This window comes from Culicoides brevitarsis, chromosome 2 (genome assembly GCF_036172545.1).
Source record: "Culicoides brevitarsis isolate CSIRO-B50_1 chromosome 2, AGI_CSIRO_Cbre_v1, whole genome shotgun sequence".
In the NCBI taxonomy this organism is placed as follows: domain Eukaryota; kingdom Metazoa; phylum Arthropoda; class Insecta; order Diptera; family Ceratopogonidae; genus Culicoides; species Culicoides brevitarsis.
In genome coordinates this window covers 21679565-21707542 of record NC_087086.1, presented here as the reverse complement: position 1 = coordinate 21707542, position 27978 = coordinate 21679565, and the positions used below count along the sequence as shown (strand labels likewise).

Sequence of the window (27978 nt, the reverse complement as noted above, 5' to 3'; positions counted from 1 at the left end):
TATTTTTGCACCTTTGCTAAGTCGAGTAAGACTGAGTCTATCAAAAGTCAATTTTATTTATTGTTAATTACCAAATGTAGATTTATATAAATATAATTATTATGTAGTGTTGTATATTGAACAACTATTTTAGGAATGTGTTCAAGTTGATTGATGATTAGCTCTCTAATTTATGTGTCAACCGTTAGAGTTATATCTACTAGGCTTGCTCGTATTTTAGGTATGTATGATTAAAGCCTAGTTTTGTTGTTTACTTGCAACAATAATCATAGCAAATAGTCTCAAAATTTATAAAATAAAATTGTTTTATAAAATTGGTAGTAACTTTACCTACAAAATATGTTTGGTGGCATTTCTTTAGTAATATTAATTATCTAAATCAGCTTTTTTTGACTAGATATAAGTCACTATTTAACTCTATGATTACATTTATGCTTTATATATGTTTCACTGTTTTTGCTGTATTTGACGGATTATATAATGATGTTACATTTTTAATTAGATTTTCTTAAATCTATTTAAAAAAAATATCTTTTAAGGTAAGTATTAAAAATTCAGAAATTATGTATTTTGAAATGAAACGTACTACTACAACTGCACTAATTGTTTAAGTACAATATTTATTGTTACATGTTTTATTTTCTATAATTTTTATTAATTAGTTTATTTTTCCATTATGTCAAATAACCCTGCTTTTTGTTGTTTATATTTATTATAAAATAACATAGGTATGTAGTCAATTATCGTGTTATTTTTACTTTTAAATACAACTTTTCTAAAACAAATTCAACATTCTGGTCATAAAATTAAATATTTTTTAGAGTTTTTACAAGTTTTATATGAATAGTTTGTTTGTCTTAACTTTGCTACAATAACGAACTTAGGATCTAATTAAATATATTAAAAATAATTATATAATGGATTTCATCCATTTCGCGTTTTAATTCACCAACTTAAGCAAATCTCTAATTACAAAAAATGCTGACAAGAACACTGTTGTGTGCCGGAGAATCGGACCTATAAGTTATACAAAAAAAAGACGATATTACATATATTCCACACAAAATAACAAAAAGAAACGACAAAATTGACATTTATTTCACCGCTTTCAATGACCATAAATGAAGAAGACTTGCTGTTTAATATTCGGTCCATGTACCTAACCCTTCGTTCTAAAAGTTTTGTAACATTTGGTTGGTATTTGATGGAGAAATCAAAAGCTTTTTATTTTTTTCTTTGATAACAAGATTATCGTCTTAAAGTTTTTCTTGAAACGTGTAAGCTCATATACTGATTAGGAAACTATTCTTTGTCAATTCATTGATTATTCGTCGGAAGTTGTTCCGTGAATCACCAATCATCAGATTTTTACGGACTGTCTACATCAAGTCTCGTCATGCAAGAAAAAACATTCGAGGTTCCTCAAAGGACAAGGGTGATGATGAGCCAATTTGTGTAAATTAAATTATTTTCAATTCACCTATTGGTATTTTATGACTTTAATGGCAAAAACACGTACAACTTACCTTTATTTTCTTGGTCCTTTTTATCATGTGTCGGCCATGTGTTATCTGCATTTACGTACGGAGATTTGTGCTCAAATTTATCTATTTCATTCAATTTGGTATCTACGGGAGAAACGTATAAAAAAGAGATAAGGATGAAAACGAGGGAAAAAAGAAATTGTAACTTTTCATCAGAGACATTAGGTATGTGTGGTAAATCCGACATCGAAAAAAGACATTGTCAAGTAAAAGGAAAGTTTTTCAACGTTTTTTCTTGCTACCATAAAAGCATTTTGTAATGTGTGAATATGTTTCGTAATGCGCTAAGAATTTAAGTACATGTGTAGTGTAATCTGTAGTCTAGAAGTTATTTACAAGGGTGTCTCGGAAATTTTTCGGTTACATAAAGTTCACATGTGACATAGTCAGAAAAACGACGACCTCGTTATAGGACACAAACACAAAAAAATAAGTAAGTAGCCATTAGACAATGCTTGACATAAATTAAATTTACTTTTATCAATGGTGTTCACAGAGTTCTGTTGACCATTAAGTGAATTGTTCAAGTCATTCTTCACAGACCACGCATCCCGACTAGACTCAGTTGTTGTGGGTGCTGATGTTGGTTGAGGAGACTCTGAAAAAGATAAACAAATTAAGAGATAAGATCGATGCGATTGTTCAAAAGTATTTTCCTATTGAATTCAACATTCATGAGACGACACATCATGTTAGTTGTTTTTGTTTGTTTCTACATATAAAACCGTAATACAGTTCCAATAGACACTTTGTTGTAATAAATTTTCAGAATATGCAAAAATATTTACAATGTTAATATTACATACACACTCAACATCGCATTTTTTATTATCATCACAACTTGTCTGCTGTCTATCGCTTTGACATTCACACCCTCCGCATTACTGCAACGAGAGTAATACGTGGTCCTTGATGACATACAGTCTCTTTTAACATAGAAAGGTTGTAGAACATAGTGGTACGTAGACTGATAATTTATATTCTAGACACACTCTCTTGCTTTTGTATACTACTACCTACTGCTACCCATCCATACCGTGTGCATGAATATAAAAAGAACAAAATTTCATTTAAAATGAATTTTGAAAAAATTAAAGGTTGTGCTGCCATGATATAAATAAATAAAATGTATATTTATTTCTTTGCTATACTCTTCTTTAGGATGTAATAATAAAAAGATGTTGTCTTGGTTGTAAGAGCCGTACATTGAACACTCTCCAGGTAAAATAAGGCAAACCATATTGCGACATAGTTGGTAGCAGAAATTCCTAATAAGTTTTCATACCCAGTTAAAAAATGTTTAAGCGTGTTTTTATAATAAGACTGTCCAACAACATCGGCCCAATTTTATTCAATATTTCTTTAAAAATTTTTTGACTGAAATGTTATCAAAGATATTTTTGAACAAAACAACAGAAATTGAAAATACACATAATTGAATTGAATTGAAATACACATTTTTGAAAAATTTCTACAGGATCAGGAATAGCAAAATTGTTAATAATATAAATAATCACATTCTATCCTAAAATCAAGATGACAAGTGAATGGCCTTTTTCCTTACATTCAAATGTGCAAATAAAAAAATACGTAGGTAAAAGAAAGAGCTAAACAAAAAATGCTTGTCCAAAACTTTTTGGAACTATTTTTAAGACGCTTCAGAATCGTTATAGCAAGTTCGAAAATTTGTTGAACAGAGTAATTTAGCAAATATTTGAATCATATCTAATGATATGCAAAACTTATGCTAGGTGATAATAAAATATAGACAAAAATTTAAAATTAAGGACATTTAAACTAAATATACTTTGCCTGGAAACGTTTTCAACTAAAAAAAAAGAGAATAAAATAAAGAAAACATAGAGCACGAACAAAGATTTTTATCGATTGAGGAGGGTTATACATTTTTCATTATTTTTATCATCATGTATTTATTCACTTTCCTACATTAACGGAGATTGTTCCGATTCCAAGACGAAAAAAATTTAATTTCTAAGCATAAAAGCATACAGAAATTAAAAATAAAATACCATTCTCCATAATGCTATCTGATTTTTTTCTTGTGCACAAAAAATTCTTTTCCCTCTGTCTTAGGACAAGAGAAGAATTTTAAATATTCTTTTTTTCCTCCAAGATTAAATCTTGACTTGTAATCTTCTCAAATTACATAAATTACCTGAACAAGCATCCATCTTATAGAAAGCTTGAAATACTAACTTAGAATTGGTGTTCGTACTGTGTTTTTTCCATCAGTTTAGTTTTAGTACAATCTTTGTTTCTCAAAAGTGACAAAAAGAAAGAAATATTTTCCAATTGTTTTTGGAAAGCTTTTTTTATGAGGCCAAATCCAAAATGAAAAAAAGATGAATGTTTTGTAAAATACTAATATGTGTGCAGTTATCAAATCTCTTAAATCTCTACTACAACAACAGATTATTATATTGCCGCAGAATGGAACATAATAAGAAGAATAAAAAGCCATTAAAGCTACACCATGGTACCGAAAGATGACAATGCGAAAAAGATGTTATTGGCGTTATAATTGTTTGTACTGTTTTCATTGTTATCTTTATGTTCATATTGGAAATTCAGGGAATTAGAGATGGTGAAAATATGCTTTTGCCACAGCAATAATAGGTGATTTATTCATAAAACAATGACAAATTTTGCACATCCTAATGTCACATTGCTCCTTATATTTCGAATCATACAATAATTCGTATCCCGTTTCAATTCAATTCAAGTATAATTCTATTGTTTTGTGTGCTACCATTCTAATAACAACAATAGTTAGTATAGAGAGAGCACAAATGCGGAAAATACGACACCACAGTTATCATTTTCTCCATTGTTTTCTAATTTATTCATAATCAATGACAGGTGTTTATTGTGGCACATTATATTCTCACTGAATAACGTTATAACGTCATTTAATTTATGGTCTTTAATAAAATTTATAATTTGAACTGTCAACTAATTAATGAATGTGAAATTTATCGGGTTTTTGCTTTATTCTGCTAGCGTTTTTCTGCTGTAATATCATGTGAAAAGAAGTGCTTTTGTCTGTAGCTAGCATCTTCTAACACACTTTATTTTCCAATAATAATAATAATGATGATGATATTTTCATTCGTTATTCTTGGTGTGGCTTGAGCACATATGGCACTTGATTTTACCACCACTGTTGCCGCTGCGGGGTAATAAATGAGATGAACGCGAGAAAAATTCATCGAAGGAAATGTAAATATATTGTAATGCATGACGAAGAAAGTAATAATCATTTTTCGATTTCTCAATGTGTTTTCGTGAAAAATTATGAATACCATATATGACAAACGTTTCAACATTCCATATAAGGTATTCGAATATACGAATAATTCCATTTATGATAAAAACGATGCATTCGGGATTTTTTGAAAGCCATTTTAACCATCATATGTTAAAAAATCATACTAGAGTTCATTCTGATTTTTATGTAAAATGATTTATTTAATATGTACATTTTGAACCAATAAATATGGTGAGGATGGATAAGAAAGTCAGATGAATTAGAAAGAATTATATGCAGTTTTTTCTGTTAATGCCAGTTAATGAGATATAAGTTCAATAATGTAGATGAATGATGAATTAGTAATTGATGAAAAAAAATTGGAAGCTCTATTAAAAAAAAATAAATACCTAGTGAGACGAATATTTTTTATTGTAAGATAAAAGTGAAATGAATAGTTTATATTTTAATTTGTTCCCCTTTTTATAAATAATCAAAGACGTGCCAAAAATTAACCTTATCATTTAATACCAATCATCAGAGAAAGTATATTAAAATTTTCCATTTCATTTTACAGTCATTTAGCACGCAACGTCCTCCAAAGATGATGAAATATGATAGATAACACGTAAACAAAATATTTGACATTAATCTACTTTAAAAGGCGAGTAGAAAGAAGGGAATTATGGGGCACGTTAACAAAATTTTCATAAAAGGTTCGATGAAAGATGTTATCTTCTGTTCAATTTTGTAAACCGCCCGAACGATGTTAAAAAAGAAAGAACTGGGGAGACTCTGACTGACTGATGCGTACACAATGAAAATTAAATTCAAGTATTTTAATAACAATAATAACAACACTTGTAGATTTTGGTAACATATTTTCTTTTTTGTTCCGAGTCTGACAAGTACTGTTGCTTCATTGTGGTAAAATTTGTGTAAGCATTGTTTTACCCGAAAATCATCATATGCCAACACATAGAAAAAACACTGAGATGTATACTTACATATAACAACATAATATTGCGGAATGTTAAAGCATCTTATGGTTATTAGCAATTTACTGTGGAGAGAGCAAGCATCTTTGTATCTTTACAACTTCTTAACATCACATCATATAATAATCAACATTATATACACATGTTGTACCATTTTCGAAATCTTGTTTTAGTAACCACTTTTTTGGCTTACATTTTGGGTAAGACGGAATCGTATTGATATACTTGCTGTAATATAGAATTTGTTCTCTTTATATAGAGACCACAGTATAAAAGTTTACAGATAGATTCATGTACTTGGTGATTTTATGGGATTATTTTGGGTTTTGCAGTTTAATAGTTTTAATTGAGGTGGACTGGATTAAATGATATACAATTTAAAACCACTTTATTACAAAGTTTGTAATAATAGTAATAATGATTTAATTTACTTCATTTTCAGGCTTTGCCTGATTTCGATGAGTTTATTGTCACTTTTAATTTAAATTCTTTTTAACTAAAAATATTTCCCCTCAACAATTTTCTCAGTAAAAAAATATATCATTGATTATGTTTTTTTTTCTGAAAAAAAATATGTTCTTGTACGAAGAAGTTTTTTTTTTCTTTTTCTTCATAATAACAATAACATTCATTATTCATAATAATCATTTTTCATTGTGCCTTTTTTGGTTTATGACCTTTCGTGGTTACTGAATTTCATACAATGATGCTCCCTCTCCTCGGAATTTTAAATAAAAAAAGAAAAAAAATTAATGTTACTTATTCAAGTGCAAACTTAAGAGTTTATGAACTGAAATTATTCAGGCTCATAAATTGACTCTTTACTGTAATATTTTACTGATTTCTCTTTTTTTCTTTCGAAAATAGAAAGTGAATATTGGATAGGTTTACGTTCGCAAATTTTGGTGGGTTTAGATTATATTGAAAATATGAGCTTATTGTCTTTTCTTTTTAATTTAGATTATTTTATTTACGATTATTCGTTTTTTTTTTCTTCAATAAAACCGGAATAATAAACATAATTGACATTCCCACCTTCTATTATTACCACAAGTGTCTCATTAAAAGCCACAAAAAACTTTACATAATTTCTGTGGTGTCATTAAATGCCTCTTCATGTTGTCTTACCACCTTTTCGTGTTATTGTTCTTTTTTTAAATACAAGTCATTAATGAGATTATATCGTTTCCTTTGTTGAAATTCAGACAATGTTCCCTTACGCCTGTTATTTGAAAGTCAAAACAACAACCCCAAGGATTCTCTCAACAAAACAATAACGGCACAACGTCAAACATATTTCCTTTTCTGTCTACAACCTTATTAATTATAATGATGATGATGAACAATTATTCTATGGTGTGAATAAGAAATGAGAAAGGCATTGATAGTCAGTGCACGTAACAGTGAAAGAAATACAATTCATTTAAACCGAGAATAGCTTAATTGCTGAATGTAAGAAAATTCCAAGTTATTCATGTTTAGCACAAAGTAAACATTTGGGAAAAGAAACAGCTAGGCCGTAAGTAGTTCGCGTCAAAAATGTTTAAATTATCGCAGAATTTTGACACGGGCTCAGACTAGGTGATGACAACAACACGTCATACGCACATATTTGCTTCATTTTAGTTCCGCAACGTCGTAACAATCCGAAAAGAAAAAAAAAATTAATTACATAGAATAATAAACACATTTCATTTTACAATAATAACCATAAGCAAGCAGGGAGTTATTTCATAACATCCTTCTGTGGCTCTTTCTGCAGTGAATTGCATAACTTTTTGTATTTTGTGCACCTCCTTTTTCATAGTTTCCCCTCTAAACAATAATAAAGCACACATAAAAATGAATTAAGCCAGATATTTCTTTGAATAGAATGTGGCTGAGCACCGGACTAGTAAGCAATTTTCGTGAGGGTTGGAAAACAAACTCTAATAATATTATTAGTAAGTGTATACACAAGTCAAGTTTTAAAGCAAACATGTATGTTTATGTTATATTTATATGAAATGCTTTAATATAACGGCAATATGTGCCACAAGCATTCACCACCATCATCGCACGGCATGTGATTGGTACAGCAGAGATTGCAAAAGATGTAGACAAGGAACATAGTGAGAGTACAAAATTATAAATGTCATAAACTTACCATAAATTCGAATAGTACCATCTGTCTCTCCTCTATAGTGTTGTTGTTTTATATCATCATCATCATGTGAAAAAATGTTCGGTGGTGGTGGTCGGTATACAATGGTTATTGTTGTTGTTATTTGCGGACATGTTGAAGACATGAGGTTTTTTGGTTGCATGGAAGTGAAAATATTTTTTTTTCCATTAGATATACGAAAAAACTTAAATACCGGATATGTTTAAATAAAATAGCTTTGTTTCTGATTGTTTTTGTGGATCTCATTTTATTAGAAAAACATATGGATTGTTTTGTAATAAACTACTCACCTTGGATTTTTGGCAACGCATTTGTAGGAACCAAAATCAGGACGTTGCACGTTAAAAATATGCAATTTCATGTGAGTCTTATAGTTCGGTGTTCCAACAAATGATTCAGTTCTAAATAATTTATTGATTTATTACAATCACTTTCATTCATATTTTATAGTTACTCACCGATACTTTTTTGAATCATGAATCATGTGTCCGTCGTCACGTGTCCAGTAATTGAGAGAGGTAGGATGTGCCTCTGTAAAACACTCTAACGTAACATTTGTGTTAAATGGGAGTCCTAGTAACTGATGTGGCACCCAAATCATTGGAGGAACTGAAATAACCAAATGAATACTTTAAATCTAAATTTACGTTTCGCCTTTGTTAAGTGTACGAGGTGATAATGTGCCTTTGATTTAAATCATAGTCTTTTGATACGAGTACACCATAGCGCAGGTCGTTTGTTCAACATCATGAAACAATTCCCAATTCCCACTTCATGAATGCAAAATTATATTTTTCAGCATGCTCACGAATTTGTGAAATCTATATCTGTTCGTCTATGATTTGGCATTCTTTTGCTTATGCCGGAAATAAAAGAAAAAAACTTTCGCTTGTTAAAGTATCAAGCTAAAAAAATGTTCGAAGGCAATGATAGAGTTATTATTATTCTGCAGGTCTTTCATTGGAATTGGACAGATCCTTTTGTATGGAGTACAAGGAAATTCATTTTATTTTTTAAAATGGAAAACATGTTATCCCTATTTGATTTAATCCTTCAAGGTTTAAAGTCAATCGGCTCACGGTTGTTTATTTTATGGAGATGTGATAAGCCACTTAAGATTCGCATTTGCTGAAAGATGTCTCATAGATTGTTGTGTTTTGTTTTTTGTAGGTATACTACATATTTAATTTTTCATTAAATTCAGTATTTTTTTTTTGTTTTGACAAAAACAGTCACTTAGGCCGATGCAACAATTTAAAATGTTTCGGCATACACTCAAAGTTGTTTTGTGTAAAACAATTTCTCATTTCTTGCATACCTACAGAATTTGTATTTTTATTCTTTTCTTACCAGAACCATTATAAATAAAAGTTGAGCATCGTTTTTGTAGTAAGTAAGTAAGTACCGTGTTATGTTCCATATGCAACTTTGTTTTAACCACACAAAAAATTGGAATGATCAACAGAATTTTTTTCAATAACAGTATACACTTTAAAAAGTTATCTTTACTTTTATCTTTAATAAAAAATCTTGCGAATTGTCAAAAAATACCAAAATTTGACCCATTTTTGATTTTTAATATTAAGAAACCAATTTTAATATTCTTCAAATTAGGTAAATGTAATCCTTCACACCCAAAATATAATTGTAACTATTTTTATTATGACCTATTTTAGTATTTGAGTACTCAAATTCTCAGCATTCACTATTTTCTCAGCAACTGGGATCTTTTTTAATCATTTTTCACTTAAAATTGGAAAACGTATGAAAATATCGAATTTCCAACTGATTTCAACGATCATTTTACAACTGATCATTTTCAAATGAATTTAGATCAAAAATATACTAAAATTTTAAATTTTTCTCACATTTTAGATACTCGATATCCCACATGGGTTTTTTAGAAAAAATTAGGTGGGAGGAAACCTAAAGCATTTAGAATTATTGTTATCGCCTAGCTACATAATATACTTCAATTGAATTTGCTTCCTAATTCAAGGTGTTTTTTTTATTTATTTCAAGGAACAATCATGATAGAAGAAATTACAATGTATCATTTTGAATTGTACGCATCGAACTTTTTTCACTAGTCTTGTAATATAAAGGAAGCAGCAGTCTAATAATAATGAAATTCACCTATCTCGTATTCTACAATGCAACATCCTTTTCCAGAATTGCAAACAACAAAAACGATATACATTACTATTACCTACATCCTTTCAGAGTAAAACTAAAAATAAGTTGTGTGGTACGCTTTTTCACAGTGAAAAACTTATATTTTAACAACTGTTGTTGGAAAGCGTATTGCAATGTGTTTATTATTCATTTCGAGTGAACAAAAATTGGAAAGAAATTTAAAAGGGTACGACACATGTATTAAATGTGATGTCTCGTTGTACAGAGGATCCTATAAAGGATGAAAAATATAATAAAAAAAAACTCGTAGACATAGAAGTCGAAAGACAAGACACTGCAGTGAATTTTAATAGCTTTTGATTTTTAAATGGAATGTTTATGTTCCTACAATAGGTTTGTGTCGAATTATTCTTTTACTTTTTCTTCTTTTCCTCGTTCGTTCCGGGTACAAATGCTTGCGTTTTACTTATACATTGGTCGATGTATCTAGGAATTTTTTTTCTTCCTTTTCTGACAATGCCTTTCGCGAATTGCCTTGTCATGACACTCTAAATTAGTGTATTTAAATTTTCTCGTATTTTATCAGGTTCCATTATTCAGGTTCCTATATTTTGTTATAAAGTGTTTTAAAAATGCAAAAACATACATTAAAATAAAAATGACGTTATTCCAATAAAAAAAGAGCAACTAACGATTCAGAAACAGAGGAGAAAAAGCTTTTACAAATAATCTGTTGCTAAATACTTGTCAAGTGACTATCATATAAGCTACGCTCAGTTCACACCTTTTACGGTTTCGTCTCAACTTTATGCACAAAATAACATTGTTAAACCATTTTCACATAATATATTTAGACGTTCATCTGCTGGATGAAACAAAAAAAGCAAAAATCCGCAAAAGGTGATAAAATATGTTTGCTGAAAAAATAATACATGTGTTACTCGAAATGTGTGTAACGAAAAATATCAAGGTGAAAGATGTTTCGGGTATTTTTCTTCTTCGTCTTATTGTGGTTGGAGATGAAAAAGACATGACATTTTACAAGGAGGGTTCTTTGTAACAACATGTAAAGCTTTATTTGATTTAGCAAGAAAACGAAAAAATAACAATAAAAAGGATAAAAAGGTGAAAAAAGAGTGAGAATATGAAAAGTTTAGTTAAACATTTGAAGGGTTCTTTTTTTTAGAAAATACCTTTTCAAATGTAAGCGGCGGTAAAAAAAATACACTTTTCACCGTATGATTATTATTATTATGAATATATCCTTCTTTGATACAGGGTTCATAAATATTTTCTTCCATATTTTATTTTTTTGCAAATCAATTCTCTGTATCTAAAACATAAAATTATAATTTAATATTCAATTCCAGCACGAAAAAAAAATGTTAGTTCTAAAATCTTTCGAACCCTTAATTTTTTTTTATATGCTAGAGTTACTGTTGATCTGCAGTAGTCAAATGGAATTACACACAGTAGCAGTAAAAGAGAAGATAAAATAAAATACTTTATTATTTGAAAAACGGTTTGTTCAAAATCTTGCTTTGAAAAATCGAAAAAATTTATATCTTCTCATGAAAGACTATCGAGGCTACTGATTAGAAATGGTATCAATTCTTTTTGTTTTAATATTTAGATTTGATTAAGAATAAAAAAAATCAAGCTGTTTTGCCGTATGATGATGTCTAAATTCTCTTAATTTGTATGAGACACAAAGTTTAATGGAACTTTCTTTTGTTTCATTCCTGAGGCATTTTCTTAATTCTTTTATTGCAGTTTCAATTGAAGGCAGGCATAGAAAAAATAATTTTAAATAAATATCTTATCCACTTAATTTTTTCTTCCCTTTATTTTTTATTTCAAACATTTTCATAATTGCTGTTTATGATATTTATAATTTAAACGGGTTAAAACTTTTTGTGTGTGTATGTAGAACATTTCCCATTTCCGTTTATCCTCTACCCATTGACACTTTCAATTGTTCTCTCAGTCCCATTTGTTTTCATATATTTTAATTTGACAAAGCTGCTCTGCAGTAGCAACAAAATTTAATATTATGTGATGATTATTGTTGTTGGAAAAAGTTATGAAACATCTGTGACCAACAGAAGAGAATCAACATACCTACATACATACATGTCGATTCTGCAATAATAATGGAAAAAATGTCAAAAGTTACATTTTAAAGGATTGTAGATTAAAAATTTATTGAATGGAATGTGGTATATGAGTTATGAGCAACACGCAGCAAAAATGAAATAAACACGAGCGCGAAACGTCATTGCTTCTTCTTTAAATTATTGTTCTTTGCCAAAAACGTATTTTTAAAAAATGTGGTTTACGGCTAAAAAATAACGAGGGTCGGCCTTTTAATATCTTAAAACTTTTCCCATTAGTAACACACACACATACACAATTTTACCATTTAAAAACTTTTCTTCCGCCTCTATTGTAACACGATGTTACAATATAATTTTTAATGGCAAATTATCTGAGCCATTGTCTCACAGTCACATCTTTTATGCATCATAATTGTCTACTCTAAATATCTTTTCTACCCCAACCTGCCAGTAATAAGCTGATTTGCTGTTTCATTCATCTTCACTTTATTCTTTTTGCCTTTAAAAAAACCATACACATTTATCTGCAAGCAGTCTTTGATCAAACACGAGATGAGTTAAACTTTTATTCTGAGATGATGCTTTGGCTTTGCTAACATTGAATCTATTGAATCTATTTTTTCAAGTCAGTGTAGGTAAATTTTATCATCAGGACGTGCAATTTTATCATTCTTAGGAAGCTCCAAATCTATGTTTTGTCCTAGCCCCATTTCAAAAGTTGAAAATACAAAGGAGCAAAATAAAAAAAAGTTGAAAATTTCATCAGAATTTCCCAATTTTTTTAAAAGTATTTTCAAGAATTTTTGTGTTGAAAAACAAAATTTAACATTCATTTTCTTCTCTGAAAATATTTTCAAAAAATTATTTTTGACAATATTTTTATAAAAACAACAAAATTAATGACAAAAATTGTTTAAATTTTGACATTTTGTATGAAAAAGTATTTCAAAACATTTTTATATTTTGCCCCTTTCCATTTTGAAAAAATTCTTTTAGGACAAAAACATCGAAAAAAAATTGAAACGGCCTTATTTATTTTTTTTATACCTACTTATTTTTCACATTTTTTAAAATAAAAATTATTGTCTTTAAAAAAACGAAATTCATTTTAATATTGAGCGGATCTTGAAAATAAAAAAAAAATAAAATCTGATTTGTTTTAAAGTTTTTCACATCGCTGTATTAAGAAGAACTTTAATTTTGCTTCACATTCTACTTGAACTCGCTATAAAAAATTCAACACAAAAAATCTGATTCATTCATTCTCATAAGCTATCCAATCTGCATAAAAATGTCAAGCATTTTACGCATTCATACATTTTGAAATATAACTCACATATCTTATGTTGGCCGTATACGAATCTCACCCTCAGATTTATTTAATCAAATATATATAAATTCCGATGCTGTGTGAAAAGCAAATACAGAGCAAATGTCGCTTGTTGCCGAGATTTTTTCTCCCATTTTCATGGTACACCATTGAAATCATTTAAACAAAATTGGTCAATATGGTATTATTTAGGGATCATCCTCTTGATTTGAAAAGTGAATAAAAAAGTTTTTTGCATCATTTAGTTGGCTTTATGTATAAATTGTATAAACATTGGACGTTTTTTTGTTTGTTTTTTATATTCCATCCTTTATATGGTAGATAGATTTTTTTATGTTCATGTGTGGCTATTACAAGTGTAGTTTCCTCGAAAGAAAAAAAAATGAGAAGATTTTTATAGTAGACCCATTTGTTTTGGTTAAAGCAAATGTGTTGTATGCAAAATGAATTTAAACGAGGCGCTATATGATGGTAATTGCTTCAATAGTCTTTTTTGATTTTAGGACGGCTAATATCTGGAATTTCTTCAATCCTATTCAATCTGGGACACTATATTTTCGTTTAATTTGACACTTTTCGTTGTTTCAGGTGAGATGAACTCACATTATATATAGAAAAAAGGTGACAAATACTCACAGTCAACGCTAACTTTTATCCTCTTGCTTATTGATGGTGGCACACCGTTGCTCCCAATACACAAATAAGCACCCATATCCAACCGAGATATCCTTGATACTTCTAACGTTTCCCCTTCCCACTCTAGAACTGCAAGGAAACGGATCAAAAGAAATGTCAGTATGTGTTAGGAATTGGTAAATCGACAAAAATAATTTAAAATTCAAACACACATCTACTGAATCTCACTTTATTTCTCACTGGTTTGGTATGTGTTACAAGAGATACCTACCAACCACTATTTCTATTCAAATATGAAACGTTCAATTTGCCCTTTGATACAAGAAGAATAATTTATAAATGATTTTTGGGTTTACTTTGAGTCGTTTTCTCTAGCACAATGTGAATGCATTTCTTCTTTTGATTTTGAAAAGTGAGCTTCAGAGTATGTGTATTTGTCTACATACTTACCACTAAGTGATTTATTTATTGCTATTTTCGAGTTATCATCTCTTTTCCATTTGACAGTTGGCATAGGACTAGAATTGTACATCGCTTAGTAATTTAACATTCTACCTCATTTTACATCTCACGAACTCACCTTCCAGTAGCTTTGCACCGCAAAGTAACATTAGTTCCTTCTCTGACAATTACATCACTAGAACTTAAAGAATCATCGATATTTGGAGGAACTGCAATACAAACGAATTTCATTAAATTCAATTTAGGTTTCGTCCATGGAAAAAATGTTATTTACTAACAATCGTTGAAAAATTAAATGTCATAAGTGGTTTATTTTCTGTATACTATGCACAATATTTTACGGTTGTCTAGTTTTGAATAGCAATTTTTCATCAAATAATAGTCCGAGAGAGAAAAAGATAACAAGGCTAACTTTTTAAGGAGTTACTAACAGGGTACTACAAATCTTTTACACACTTGAAAGCAAAATTCTTCAAAATGCAAACCAACTACACAAATAAAGTTTCTTTTGAAAATTTTTACTGCAAAAGGCTTTTGTATTTTTATCAAGTACATCATTACCGCAAATATAAATAATAAACAGAAGTCAAGAGGAGTCAAGAGTAGGACGATCGATGTACCACAAAAAAAAAGAAGAAACATATATAAAAGAGAAATTTTCTTACCAACAACGTGAAGGTAGCCAAATTGTGTTTTAGCAGTTACCGTATTAATTTGACACATATATCTACCCTTATCTTCTTCCTGGACATTCGAAATGTGTAGAAACCATGTTCGGTGTTTATCATGCTTATCATGCGTCACACTAATACGTGGATTACGGGTAATCACATGATTATGTACCGTTAGAATTGCTGATTGTTCAAAATGCATCCACGCTACCTGTTTTTGGGTTACGGTTTAGGGAGAAAAAGGAAAGATAATTAGATACAATCAGAAAAAAGAGTGACTGGTAATTAATGAAGAAAATGTATTGAATAAGAAATATAGCTTTTGTCAAACATACATCAATAGTGGAAATTTCAATGGATAAACCATACTTCTCAAACTGTTTCTGTTTTAGTCAGCAACCGACTGTCAGACAATTCAATCACCAACCATTAAATGAACAATATGTATTTAATAAATTAAATATTCAAACAAAAACTCAACTGGTGGATAAATTAACAATCACCAAAAAACCTCAAACCATCAATGATATCCACTCATCATCACAGTATATGTGTAGTTGTAATAAAAACACACATCAAACACATTTTATCGCCTCTCTACAATTGTTTGTGTGTGCACATAGTGGAGTGGATGTTTGTGTGCACCAACCAGAACTGGCGTTAAATGGGTGAAAATTACACATAAACACGCTGCTATTAAAAGTCATGTTGTTATATTTATATCTGTTGCTGTTATTTTGCAAAAATTTTCATATTGTATTCATGTTTTAGGGTTAATCCATACAGAGACAATTGCAACAGTAGCTGATTCAGATGTTTTTCTAGTAGTAGGTGTGTACTGCTTTAATAGCTATCAACAACAAAATTCACATACTTGAAATACAATAATAATATTATTTCGCTAGGCTAACGGAAAGAGAACATTAAAAGTTACAAAAAAGTGTAATTAAAAAACGTTTTGCTATGTAAATCAATTCAATGCATGCACTTCATCCTCATACATACATGCATATAAATTTATTTATGCTTTTCTGGCTAAGATATACGAACACTGGTGGCTTGAATAATTAATCTACAAACAGATTTGTATCGATATATTTATGCTGTTTTTGATGCCTTTTAACATTTTTTTTGACTCGTTTATTCGTATAATCCTCGTTTTTTATGTGCTCTATCATAAACAGGATTATGGAGCTCTAAGTTCGAAATAATTTTTTTTTCAAGTTTTTCTGTGGTAGTTTTTAGTTTTGGTTCTTAAATTTGAAAGATTTGGTTTATAAAAAAAGACTTAAGTAATTTAAAATTTATATGCTTGGAAATTATGAAGCGTGCTTCAAAAAAATGTTTACTTTAAAAGTCCAGTGTTTTATTTAAAATTCTAAAAATAAATGGGACAAAAAAGCTAAAAAAAATATTCGAAATAATTTTATGTGGACAATCTTCAACAAATTTACCATAAAAAAAATAAATAATTTTTACCGCATTTCGAAGAAAAAATGCGGTATTAAACTCGACTTGTCGTCCGTGTGTGTGTCACCTGTGCCCCAAATTTTTTTTTTGTTTCCAATACTAGTTCCCATTAGTTCAAAAATGTGACAAAAATGTTAAATGAGGGCTATCAAAATGTGAAATGAGGAGTACGAAAATTTGGAATAAGGAGTACGAAAAGCTATGATACATATGCAACATCGAAATGCGGTTTAGTATGTCGTTCTTTAGACGACTACTTTCTCTATTTTTTAAACTTTTTTGTTAATTTTTGCATTTTTACTTATTTATTAGGGCCGCTCCACATTTTTTTTTTTTGAACTTTTTGTCCCATGCCCTATTTTGAAAGTAAAAAATACAATGGGGCAAAATAAAAAAAGTTGAAAATATCATCGTTTTTTTTTATCTTTTTTCGTATTTTTTGAAGAAATTTAGGATTTTTTTTTCAATTTTTAAGAAATTTTGTATTGAAACACGAAATTTTATATGAATTTTCTGCTCTAAAAATTTTTCCAAAAAAAATATTTTTCAAAACTTTTTATGTATTGCCCCTTCATTTGGTTTTCAAAAAATTTTAAGCCTTAAATATAAATTAATTTCATTATAACATCTTTTAATAGTCTTAAGTTCTTTTAAGACTTATTTTGAATTTGATAATACATGTATATTTTTATTTTTTAAAAGCTTATCCGAATGATAAAAATAATAATTTTTCTTGGATCGATTTTTTCATCTCGTTTATATTCAGATCCACGCACATTTTATAATCCCCGTGGCCAAAAATGGTAAAGTTGTCTATTCTTTTGTTTTCTTTAATAAAGTTATACATGTTTTTAAGGGAACATGGTATCACGCACCAAACATAGGTTCCGCCAAAACCACATTCTTATTCATGATATTAAAAGGTAAATTACACGCTCCACTGAAACTCATGAATTCAGGGTTAGGTTAATATAGTACATCATGTGCTACTGTAATTTCTTCTTCTTTCTTCTTTTTTTGCTCTCCGCTTCTCGACAAAAAAGTTGCCTCTTCATTTTTTGTAACAACAATTTAATTCATTCATTGAGAGTCAGATACTATTCCCCTGTCTGTCTAGTGAAAACACGACATACTATGAAAAACTACACATATTATTGACTTCATGCATGTACATACATTGTGCACAAACATATAGATAACAATAAGAATTCCGGAGGACTCAAGTACATTTAGAAGAAACAGTCGGTTAGAATATTATCTGGATATTTACAAGAAAAAAATCTAAGGAACAACAAGAATGATGAAAAAAAGGAATAAAAAGAGACATAATAAAAGAGGAAAATAACATCGGAAATATATTATTTGTGATAGAATATTGTATTGAGCAACGCGAATTCTGATATCTATTCCGATACAATGAATGTTGTATTTTTTATTGGATAAAGCATTGTGTATCAGCACAGAAAGTCTTATCAAATTGTTTTTTTTTCGATGTCTGCTTCTCTTTTTTTATTTTCTGATGCTGTTGTTAGTAATTTATACATCTTATGATACAAGAGAATACAAGATTGTAAATTGTTTCAGCAATAATCTACCGTGTAAAGTTAAATATTTGAAAAATGGTAGAAAATCTCGTAACAAAGCGAGATTTATTCAGGGTGGTTCATTGAGAATGTGAATTAACTTTTGCCAACGACATGCACCTACTAAAAAATTTTACAAAATACTGTTAAAAATTAAAGAGAAGCACCTTTAACAAATTACGATTTTAATTTTTTTACAGTAGTAGTTTTCTGTTTCAAAAAATTTGAAATATTACACCGTGTTATCCAATTTAATTCAACATTTTTATGGATTTAGGGGATGCTTGAACAACAAAAACTTGTCTGCACGACGTCAACACGTCAAAAAGGCATTCAAGTACATTTAGTCTAATCGAACTTATGGGAATAATATTAAAGCGAAATATACGATGAAACGATAGACGATGTCATTCAAAGTATTTTGCATTACATGCGGTGTCACACTTTATTTTGTTTCTGTGTCCTATTCGTATACATAAAAAATGTGTAGCAGCATCTTTTGTAAATATGTACAATATCAATTTTTCTTTTCTTCTTTCGTTTTTTATACACCGTCAGATGAGATCATGTTTTGTGTGAGCAAATATGTTTGTATTTCGCGTCTCATGACGACAATGGTTGGAGGGAGTGTGATTGTGATAAATTGAATGTGAAAATCATAATTGAGTTTGTTTGTCTTTTCACTGATTTTATTAAATTTTTTTCTTCGAATCACATACTTTCAGATAGATTCAAAACGGTTTTTCTTATTTCTTTTTATATACTTCTCTTTCTTTTAAAACAAACAATAGTGAGTATCTTTCAATAAAAAAATAAATACGACCAAGGTAGTTTTTTTTACGAAATGAAATTATAAACACGGATAATGATTTTAATTAACAGTCGGAAAATAAATTACATAGATAAAACGGCTTAAGGTAATAATAATGTTAATTAATTCTATTACTTTTGATTTATATTGTGTTATCTTGTATAATAAAAGATTTAAAAAATTATAAAGGGTTAACATTTCACTGCACGTCAAGTAAAAATTTGTGGTGTTAATTAAAAGTCCTTAACAAAAAAAGTCCTAAATCAATTTTGAATGGAAACATTTTGACCCATACTGCACGTTCTTACTTACCTTATATGATCCTAAGTTTTTTACAGAGCAAGCTAATTTGACATTTCTTCCAGCAGGTACAGTGACATTTTCTATTACTTCTGTGAATTCTGGTTCTTCTACAACCACTGTAAGAAAAATACATAAAAGTGCTAATTAAAATTTTCCTAACAAGAAACAATAAGAAACACCTAATACCTAATAAAGTTCTTTTTTTGTTTTTTTTTTATTTTTCTAATTTTGTATGTACCCATTTATAGTAAGAAAAAAATCATGTTTCATTCTAAGACAACAGCACACTCTTGTATACTGAAACAAACGCCACTTTTCCACCTTACAAGAAATGTCGTTAAACGTGCTCTTCAACACCAAGTTATTCCTTGTTAATTGAATGAATGTCAAGTTGATGATTTTCTCCCCTTACTCTACGCATGCACGTATACGTTGCTATTTAATTCAACAAATTATCACAATGTCTACGTTGGTTACACACCTCCTCATCATTTGATTGCCACTCTATAATTGAGTTCATAATTTAATAATTACGTTATTATTACAAATTAATTATACTCTGTCTACATCTTTATGAAAACTTTATGACAACATGAATAACGGTGTTGTGAATCAATTTTTTTTTTATAACAGAATTAAGATATTTAAATGAAATTCTTTTTTACAAGGTTTGTCCCCTGAAAAAAATAACAATGTATGAAATATAAAGATGAGATAATTTAATTAAATTATTGCAAACTATTATGAAGTTCAAATATAAATTTTATCGCATCATTATTATTTTTTTTTAAATTAATTGAATTGTATAGATATTTTTATGTTTGACCATAAAGGTGCACTTTGGCATTTTGTTACACCTTCGTATTTACAACGTGTACTTTTCCATCTCATTAACGTTCTATTCATCATTGAGAAATGTTACAGCGAAATTTTCTCTTTAGAAAAGTCATAAATATTATTATGATCACTTTTGTGTTAAGTGAAGTTATGACATCTTAAAAACCATTTTTTATTGTTTACACAACCCAAGGTAATAAATCATTTCTAAAGATGTAAGGATAGTCTAAATACTACGAAAAATTAACACCTGAATGATGTCTAACCTTTAAAAAATCTTTAAAATAATTAGAATAGTTTTGATGATTTTTTAAAAGCAGACACGAAACCAGAAAAACTATATTTTTTTCAAGTTTTATCTACTTATATAATTGATAATAAAGTATGAATTTAACTTATTGAATTATTTGATTATAAATTTATTCAGTAATATACATTCGCGAAACAACGAGCAAAGTATGCAACAACTGGATAAAATATATTTTAAATTAAATTATAGGCATCGTGCAAAGCTCGCCACGTAGTCGTCGCTGGCAATACAATAAAATTAGTGGTTTTAAATTATGATTTTCATCTATTTTATGTCCGCAAAGCTGGTCCTGGTTCTGAATACATAAATAGCTGCAGATTTATTCATTTTTGTTATAGCGTACGAAACTAGTAAGTGAGGGTGCGACCATTTTATTATTTGCATTATTATACATTTTTCATCCGTGGAAGTACGTAACTTTTGTGTGAATGACGTACAGCGAAAATAAAATTAATGAAATTAAATTTTATTTTCTACGTACATATTGTTAAATTTGATTGTTCAACAAAATTTTGAAACACATGAAACGCTTTAATAACAAAGTTACATGCAAAGTTTTTGATGTAGACTTCAAACTATCTAAAATTCTATTCTTAAATTTTTCTTTAGACTTTTCAATTTGCTTTTTAAAAAACGTCCTTTTTATTGTTAGTTAGGCCACTAAATTTAATTATTTTACTTATCATTTAAAAATTTTTTTACTACTTTTTTGACGTTTTTAATCGTTGATTAAAATAATTTTTATTTGCATTATTTCAAAATTTTAAGTCAAAATTTTAATAAAATTTCACAAAATGTAAATTTAAGAAAAAATAAAAAAAATTGGTCACGTGACTCAAACAATTTTTCATCTAAATTTCTAAATATAATGCGTTTTTAAAGCAAGTTAAGTTCATATCGAATGTAAATTTAATGTTTACTGGACATCATTATCGTTTTTCAATCAAAAAGTACCAAAAAATGTCAAAAATTTTCCTTTTTTCTAATTATTTTTATTTTTCCCCCTGAATTTTTTCGGCAAAATCGGAAGGGGAGGGGGGTGACATAAAGTAAAATAATTAAATTTAATGGCCTTATACGAAAAAAAAAAATGAAAAATGTTATGCGTCATCCACAAAAAAATGTGAACAAAATTTGCATAAATAATTAGAATAGATCTTTTATTTGAACTGGTGCATTGTTCTCCAGTTTCTATAATACCTTCGGCCGTTTCACACGTTGTAAAACACTTCCCAAGTAGTGGGTTTTGAAATAAAATGACAACAAAAAAGGTGAAAACACACATTGAATATTCAATTAGTTTTCCTTTTGTGAACTGACACTATTTAAAGGTTGTTGTAGCAAAGTGGGAATTGTATTTTTCCAAATTTTACTGTTTTATTCTGCATATCTGTGTACAAGAAGAGTGATGTTAAGTGTTTTAATAAAATGAAAAAAAGAGCATGAACAGAACAACAAAAAGTAATAATAAATCGACAACAACTGTCGCGTACCTATTTTAAACAATTGTAATTCTTAAATGAATTTGAGTATTTTTTACAAAAGAAAATAGTTTTCAAATTTTAGTTAAAACATTTTCAAAAACTAAAAATGAATTAATCAAATAAAAAGTTTATAATATATAACATAATATTTCCATAACTAAAAATTGCCTAACGCAAGCTTATAAAAATTACTTAGCTGGTTAAATGACTGTTTTATGGGGGCTCAGTAAAAATTAGGGTTCATCCTTTAGATACAAATTATACATTAAGTAATTTTAATCCCTAATCTTTCTTAGAGAAATTGATTTCAACATTATTTTTTGATTAGGTACTACATATGTATTTATATTTTTTTGAAGTCTTGATTAAATAAAATGAAAAAACTAACGGATAAAAAGAGGAGAATTGAGGTTGCTCTTAATTTTCTTTCAAACTAATTTTAAAGCAACTTGACTTAATTTTTTGCACTAATAAAACTTAGCTAAGTAAGAGTTTTGTTACACATTTGTTTTACATTTCAAATATTAAAATACGTATTTACATTTAGGACATATATTTATATATTTAAAAAATTACACTTTTCAATTAGATTTAATCAATGTATCCATTTTGATAACTTACCATTTGTTGGCTGGAATATTCCTGTTGTTGTTGTGGGACTCCCCGTTGATGCAGAAAGCATTAAGAGGGCCCCGATTACTTGAAGGATGCTCATCAACTGTGATATTTTGGGTTTGTATTCATTATATGATTGAGTTTTGTATTATTTAATCGGTTGTTGCTTCTTTAAAAATTTTTTGTAATGTTTATATTTGTACTTTTACTGTGTGTAACTGAAATTGTCATGAAAACAAAAAAAAACATAAATTTAATTATCATTTAGTTAACATTAAAAATTGTAATAATGTAAATGATTTAAATAATAAGGTGATTTTCACTACTAATTGTTTTTAATTGCGGTTTATCAATAATTATAAAATACTTATGGACTTGTTTGAACAATACCTAATATTAAAATGTATTTTTCCAATTTGTTGGTTTAAATTAATATTATTATTATTATTATAGCTCTTTTTAATAGGTTCATAATTAAATAAAGTTGTTTAACCCTTTGCATCTCAAATGAAAATGTATAATATTTTATTACATCAAGGTATTTGATTGATTTTATCATTCAAGGTATATTTATTACTTTTTTTATGATGTTAAATGTTAATTAAAATAATCGATTAGAAAATTAATGCAAAAAATGTATGCTAAGCATTCCGTCGCTAATAAGGTATTGAAAATAAATATCTATGTTTTAGTTTTTTTTTTGAGATTTTGATTTTTAAAAATAAATTTTAATATATTATATCCAATATTTATTATTTTGTTTTCACAAGCAATAAAAGTTATAATAATATCATGAAATCATTACTTAAATATTAAACAAATGAAAAAAAATCCATTAATTTTTTTTTCCATTATTTGTTTTTATCATAAAATTATTTCCATGCACCAAATTAAATTTATTTAATTTTTCTTTAACTAAGTGATAATTTCTTTGGTTTTCACTATTTTATTCAATAAATATTTTTGTGACATGTCCACGACATGCCGCTTTGTTGATCAAATATACGCAAATAAGTTTTAATTCAAATGCAATTGATTCTCACTTTAATTATGTTAATTATAACGATATCAGTAAATATTTAAATTTTTAAATATTTTTCTCTTTTCTTGCAGTTTTAGTATTTATTGTATAACACAAGAAAAAGAAGGAAACTTTTTGAATTGAAATCACTCGTTTTTCGTTTTTCAAGTTACACGCAACGTAGTTTAGCAAAAACTGAGTATGAAAATCTAGTGTCGTGATAAAAGACACACAATTTTTCGTATGAAAAGCTCTCTGGTTTTCAAATTTATGGTGGGAGAAACTCTCTCACTTTGCTTGCGCTCATTGAGAAAGATATTTGGACCAATCACATGAGGGGAAAACTAAGATTGGGTAAAATGTATGTTTGATACGTAGCGGGCACGACAGTTGTAGGGAGAAAATTAAAAGCTCTTGTCAAAATAAAAGTACAATTCGAGGAAAATGGGGATGTATAATAAAAAGTGAAAACAAAAAATGATCGTTACCCAAAACAACATGTGATTTTTAACGGAATTTTTAGTACAAAACTAACTTTGGGCATGAAAGGATGTCTTCGATGTCTCTAATTTGTAAACAATGACAATGGACACGTTTTTGTCAAATATGGTTTAAATAACTATTATTTGAATAAATATTTATAAAAATTTTGTTTTTGATTTTTTATTTCAATTCATATGTAATATGTAAAATTGTTTTTAAATAATAACTAAAAATGCTTTTTACATAATTAATAATTAATTATTTTTACCGTTGCCGTTTTTGATACAACTTCAAAAAGTAATCAATTTTTAATTTTTTTTTTAAATACATATTTAATTTATATTTTAACTTAAAAAAAACAAAAAAAAAATAATATAATTTTATACATATAACATATAATTGTTGATTCAAATAATGGGTGAAGAAACGTGAAAAAAGATAAATTTTTTGGTCATCCTTAATGGTATACCACATTCTGATAATGTTTAAAAAGCTCATTTTCAACATCTCCTAATATAAAACAACAAAAAGTCTTAGCATTAACGTTTATTATAAAAGTTTATTTCGGGTGACAAATGTTTTTTAAATGATATTAATGCCAAAAATAAACTATACATCAATTATAAGAAGATCAATTTTCTTACAACATCGAAAACTAAACTAATACATGTTGTAAGCAGATGTCAATAAAGAAAGTTTCTTTCGATTTTATTTTTTATTATGGATAAAATCAGTTTAAATGGAATAAGGGTTTTACCTTTCTCTAAGTAAAATGTTTGATAAAATACTAAGTACCATCTCTAAATTAATTTTGTATTTTATGTGCCTGTTTGACCTACATATCATTTTTATTCTATGTGAATACTTTTATTGTAATGTGAAATATTAGGCGACTCCACCAAAATAGGTCCGCAGTATTTAAACTTTTATCGGTTACAAAGTTGCGATTTTCAAAATGAAGAAAAGTTAATATTTATTTTGCTGTGTGAATTTATACAAGAATGTATGTACCGCTAACATTTTTCTAATCTTTAAAAACTTTTGGTTAAACTTTTTTTTGGTTAAAAAAGAAAAGTTTTTTAGAGTAAGCTCAATGATAATGAAAACTGATTTTGCCATATTTTTCTACCGCTATCTGAACATTAATCAACTTTTCACGAATATATCAAGGATTACTTACTTCTCTCACTATAAATTAAACAGTTTTTCTTGAATAAAACTTTTCACACCCAACAACACAACTTTTTGTCAATGGTTTGCGTGCGTGATCTCCAATGAGGTATGAATCCTATTTGTCTTCAAGGTACTCTAACAAAAACGGATAAAGAAAAATAAAAAAAAACTTTTTGACATCTAAGCCCTTAATATTTTATGTACACGCACTCTGGATTATATCAGACATGTGTTTACAAACTCACGCATATAAACAATGCTTTAAATTTTTTTTGTTTCTCTTTAACAGACATTCACACAGAGGAACAAAAAGGTAAGATTGAGTCTGATCTGTTTACACAAATTTAGGCATGCAGAAAATCGTTCAAAATATATTGCCTGGCACTTATCACATCATTTTGCTAGCACATGAACAATGCTATATTTCGTTCGACTCAAGGGTGAAAGTTGTAAGGGCTCATCGATACTTCTTTATAATATTTTCTTTACGTAAGTACCTATGTAATAAAAATTGAGTTCGCAAATATATTTGCAAAATATTAGTTGAATTAGGCTTGTAAATTTAATTATTTAACTTTTTGACGCATCAGGCGAAGGGGGAAGAAAAAATAAGTAACTTGAATTAACAAAGCAAGTTCGAATTGTAATAGTGAACTTTAGGTGTCTAATTTAAATACATATATTAAAGTTTTTGTTCATTCTTCATATCTTGGGCGGACTGGCTATATGCGGATTTTCAGCAAAATATATGAATTTCTGGGCCGATTTGTCGAAAAATCCTTCAAAACCATAAAATAAGCCGGTAAAAATACAGAACGCTGGTGTTGATTTTTTGCCCAGTCCGCCTCTGATTGAAAAATAAAAAAAAAAATTTTGCCTAAAAAAATTATTTTTTTCGTCATTTTTTTCCCAAATTTAAGGCCTGGGCTCTAGATTTGTTTTTGTTCAAGCCGGGAAAGTTTATTCTTTGGAAAGTTTACTGTCGTTTAGCACCTTACCGCCTTTGATTCTGACAATTTTAAAGTAGTGTATTTAATGTATACTAAAAAAATTTGTTTAATATCTATGTTCCATGCTATGTTTGTTATGCCGGTTTGTCTGTATATCGATGATTTTTTATTAATTTTTTACATTATTTACCATTTTTAATGAAAATCAAATAATAGTAGTTAAAATCAGCCAAAATTATTTTTTAGCGATTTTACATTTTCGAAGAAAAGAAAGGCGCTATTGTGCTTGGTTGCGTATCCGTCCGTTCGTCCGTAGCGAATCTTGTGACTTTCGAACAATTTATGTTATTTCTTGAACATTTATGATGTGTCTTTAACACTTTGCACAAATAAGCCATCTAAAACTTTACCCTAATGCAAATCCTAAATTTTTGCCTTAATGCATTTTCTGAAATCAATGTACAATCTAAAACTATGCTCTAAAGCACATTCCGAATCTTAAGCCCATAAACTGTACCTAAAATGTAAATGCGCTTCAGTTCATCGGCTCGATAACTGATCACTAGTTTTACTTTTGATCAAAGTCACATGAAAAAACATTATCAGTGGGATTAAGAAACATTAAACTAACGATTTAAAAAAAAAATATTTGGTAAAAATATTTAAATGGTATTATTTAATTTTTATTTTAAATTGAAATCAATTTTATTTTACTGCACGCTCTGATGTAGATATTGGTGAAATCTAATTCACATTTAAAGATGTTTATTCCTAGTGATCAAGATAATTATAAATGACAAGAGAGCTAACTTTCAAAAGTTTTCAAATTTAATATGCTAGTAAGAGAATGTAATGGAATAGAAAATTTTTTATAATTGGATATTTCAAAAAACTCCATCTTTTCGAATACCTAACAGGAAAATGTAATCTCCATCTGTAGCTTGTTGTTTCATTACATCGAAAATGGAAATGACTTGTTGATACGCTTTTCGATTTGGTATTGAATATGTTTCGCAGACTAACTTGACAATGATTCAATGTGACTACAATGGATCTGTCTTCAATGTCTCTATTTCGCACAAAATTCATACATTTTTCTTCGATTTTACCTATTTACCTGAAAAATTGTTTGTTACAACTTTGGTTGTCTCATTCTTATGAAAATATAAATTAAAAAAATAAGTCTTGGCGTTACATAAGTTGACTTTGAAAAATTACATTTGATTTATTTGATTTGTATAACAATGGGTTTTATTACTAAATGCGTCGATTGAGAATTTATACAGAAAAAAGGTGAGAATAGATAAAAAAAATTTAACTAAACTTAAGCACAATATAACGAAAAATCACAGGTAAGAAAAGAAAAAAAAATAAAGTAAATAAACATAAAAATTGATGGGAAATATGCAAATTTTTGTGTTTGAACTTTGTCCGTAGGAACGTAAAATTTTCCATACCATAAAATTTTGATAAAGCAAAATGTTTTATTATTACTTTTATTACGTAAATAAAACGAAGAGCGTTTACATGCTACTGAAAAATAGATTAAGGGGCGCAGAGCAAAAAATGAGTGAGTGAAAAAAAAAACAAATGAAATAAAATTTAAAGGATG

General features: G+C 28.3%; 1 protein-coding gene across 1 annotated transcript; it reads right to left on the bottom strand.

Moving 5' to 3' along the window:
• Positions 1-889: 889 nt before the first annotated feature.
• LOC134828734 (lachesin-like) lies at positions 890-19735 on the bottom strand. Its single transcript, XM_063841720.1, has 12 exons — positions 19732-19735; positions 19503-19609; positions 15321-15537; positions 14774-14864; positions 14644-14711; positions 14194-14322; positions 8433-8583; positions 8265-8375; positions 7957-7988; positions 2020-2142; positions 1527-1628; positions 890-1017 (listed from the first exon to the last, which is right to left on the bottom strand). Exons 1-12 carry the CDS (start codon positions 19733-19735, stop codon positions 941-943), a joined length of 1212 nt encoding a protein of 403 aa, XP_063697790.1. The 3' UTR covers positions 890-940.
• Between the last annotated feature and the right edge of the window lie 8243 nt (positions 19736-27978).

Bases quoted from the DNA above. Each gene is read 5' to 3' on its own strand.
- LOC134828734 (XM_063841720.1), bottom strand. The intron at 8,376-8,432 runs GTGAGTAACTAT...TAAATTATTTAG, and splicing joins CATGATTCAAAAAAGTATCG to AACTGAATCATTTGTTGGAA. The intron at 7,989-8,264 runs GTGAGTAGTTTA...ACAACACTATAG, and splicing joins TGCGTTGCCAAAAATCCAAG to AGGAGAGACAGATGGTACTA.